The sequence below is a fragment of the Geospiza fortis genome, unplaced genomic scaffold (genome assembly GCF_000277835.1).
Source record: "Geospiza fortis unplaced genomic scaffold, GeoFor_1.0 scaffold172, whole genome shotgun sequence".
Lineage (NCBI taxonomy): Eukaryota > Metazoa > Chordata > Aves > Passeriformes > Thraupidae > Geospiza > Geospiza fortis.
This window is the reverse complement of record NW_005054309.1, coordinates 10,964,565-10,965,315: the sequence shown is the minus strand read 5'-3', so window position 1 is coordinate 10,965,315 and position 751 is coordinate 10,964,565. Positions and strand designations below refer to the sequence as shown.

The 751-nt window shown below is 65.2% G+C and overlaps 1 protein-coding gene across 1 annotated transcript in view; it reads right to left on the bottom strand.

Annotated features, from left to right (window-relative positions):
• Nucleotides 1-283: 283 nt before the first annotated feature.
• Nucleotides 284-751, bottom strand: part of VEPH1 (ventricular zone expressed PH domain containing 1) — a 50,661-nt gene continuing 50,193 nt past the window's right edge. The window contains exon 14 of the mRNA XM_031055442.1: nucleotides 284-508. Within this exon, the coding sequence (XP_030911302.1) occupies nucleotides 284-508 (225 nt within the window). The remainder of the gene's footprint in view (nucleotides 509-751) is intronic.

Below are 751 nucleotides of genomic sequence, written 5' to 3'. Positions count from 1 at the left end.
ACAGGGGAGATGCCATTGGCCCTCTGGCCCTGCAGGCACTGCAGGCCCTGGGGTGGCCTCGTGGCTGTCCCGTGGTGCCACCTGGGCAGGGTTTGGTGGCCCAAGGTCACAGGTGGGTGGTCCTGGGTCACAGGGTGGTGGCCCAGGGTCACAGGCGGGTGGTGGCCCCAGGGTGGTGGCCCCAGGGTCACAGGCAGGTGGTGGCACAGGGTGGTGGCTCCGGGTCACAGGTAGGTGGCCCCAGGGTCACAGGTAGGTGGTGGCACAGGGTGGTGGCTCCGGGTCACAGGTAGGTGGTGGCACAGGGTGGTGGCCCCAGGGTCACAGGCAGGTGGTGGCACAGGGTGGTGGCGGCGTTCTTCTCGTCCTTGGCCTTGAGCACGTAGCTCCTGCTGTCCGTGAAGATCTCGAAGGCGCGGGGCAAGCTCCGGTCCCGCCGCTTCTTGGGCAGCACCTTGACGCTCTGCACCTTGCTCAGCTCGATGGGACACTCGTCAGGGTCGTCCTTCTGCAGCACAGGGGACAGAGCAGGGTCACCCGGGGAGGAACCACCCCTCACAAACTGCCCAGGGCTCTTGGCTGTGCCCCAGGCTGGCTTGGAGCAGCCTGGGACAATGAAAGGTGTCCCTACCATGGCAGGGGTGGCACTGGGGGAGCTTTAAGGTCCCTTCCAGCCCAAACCACTCTGGGATTCTATGATTTCATCCTTCTTTGTGGAGATGTTCCCAGGTGTCACCAGCTGCTGCTGCCC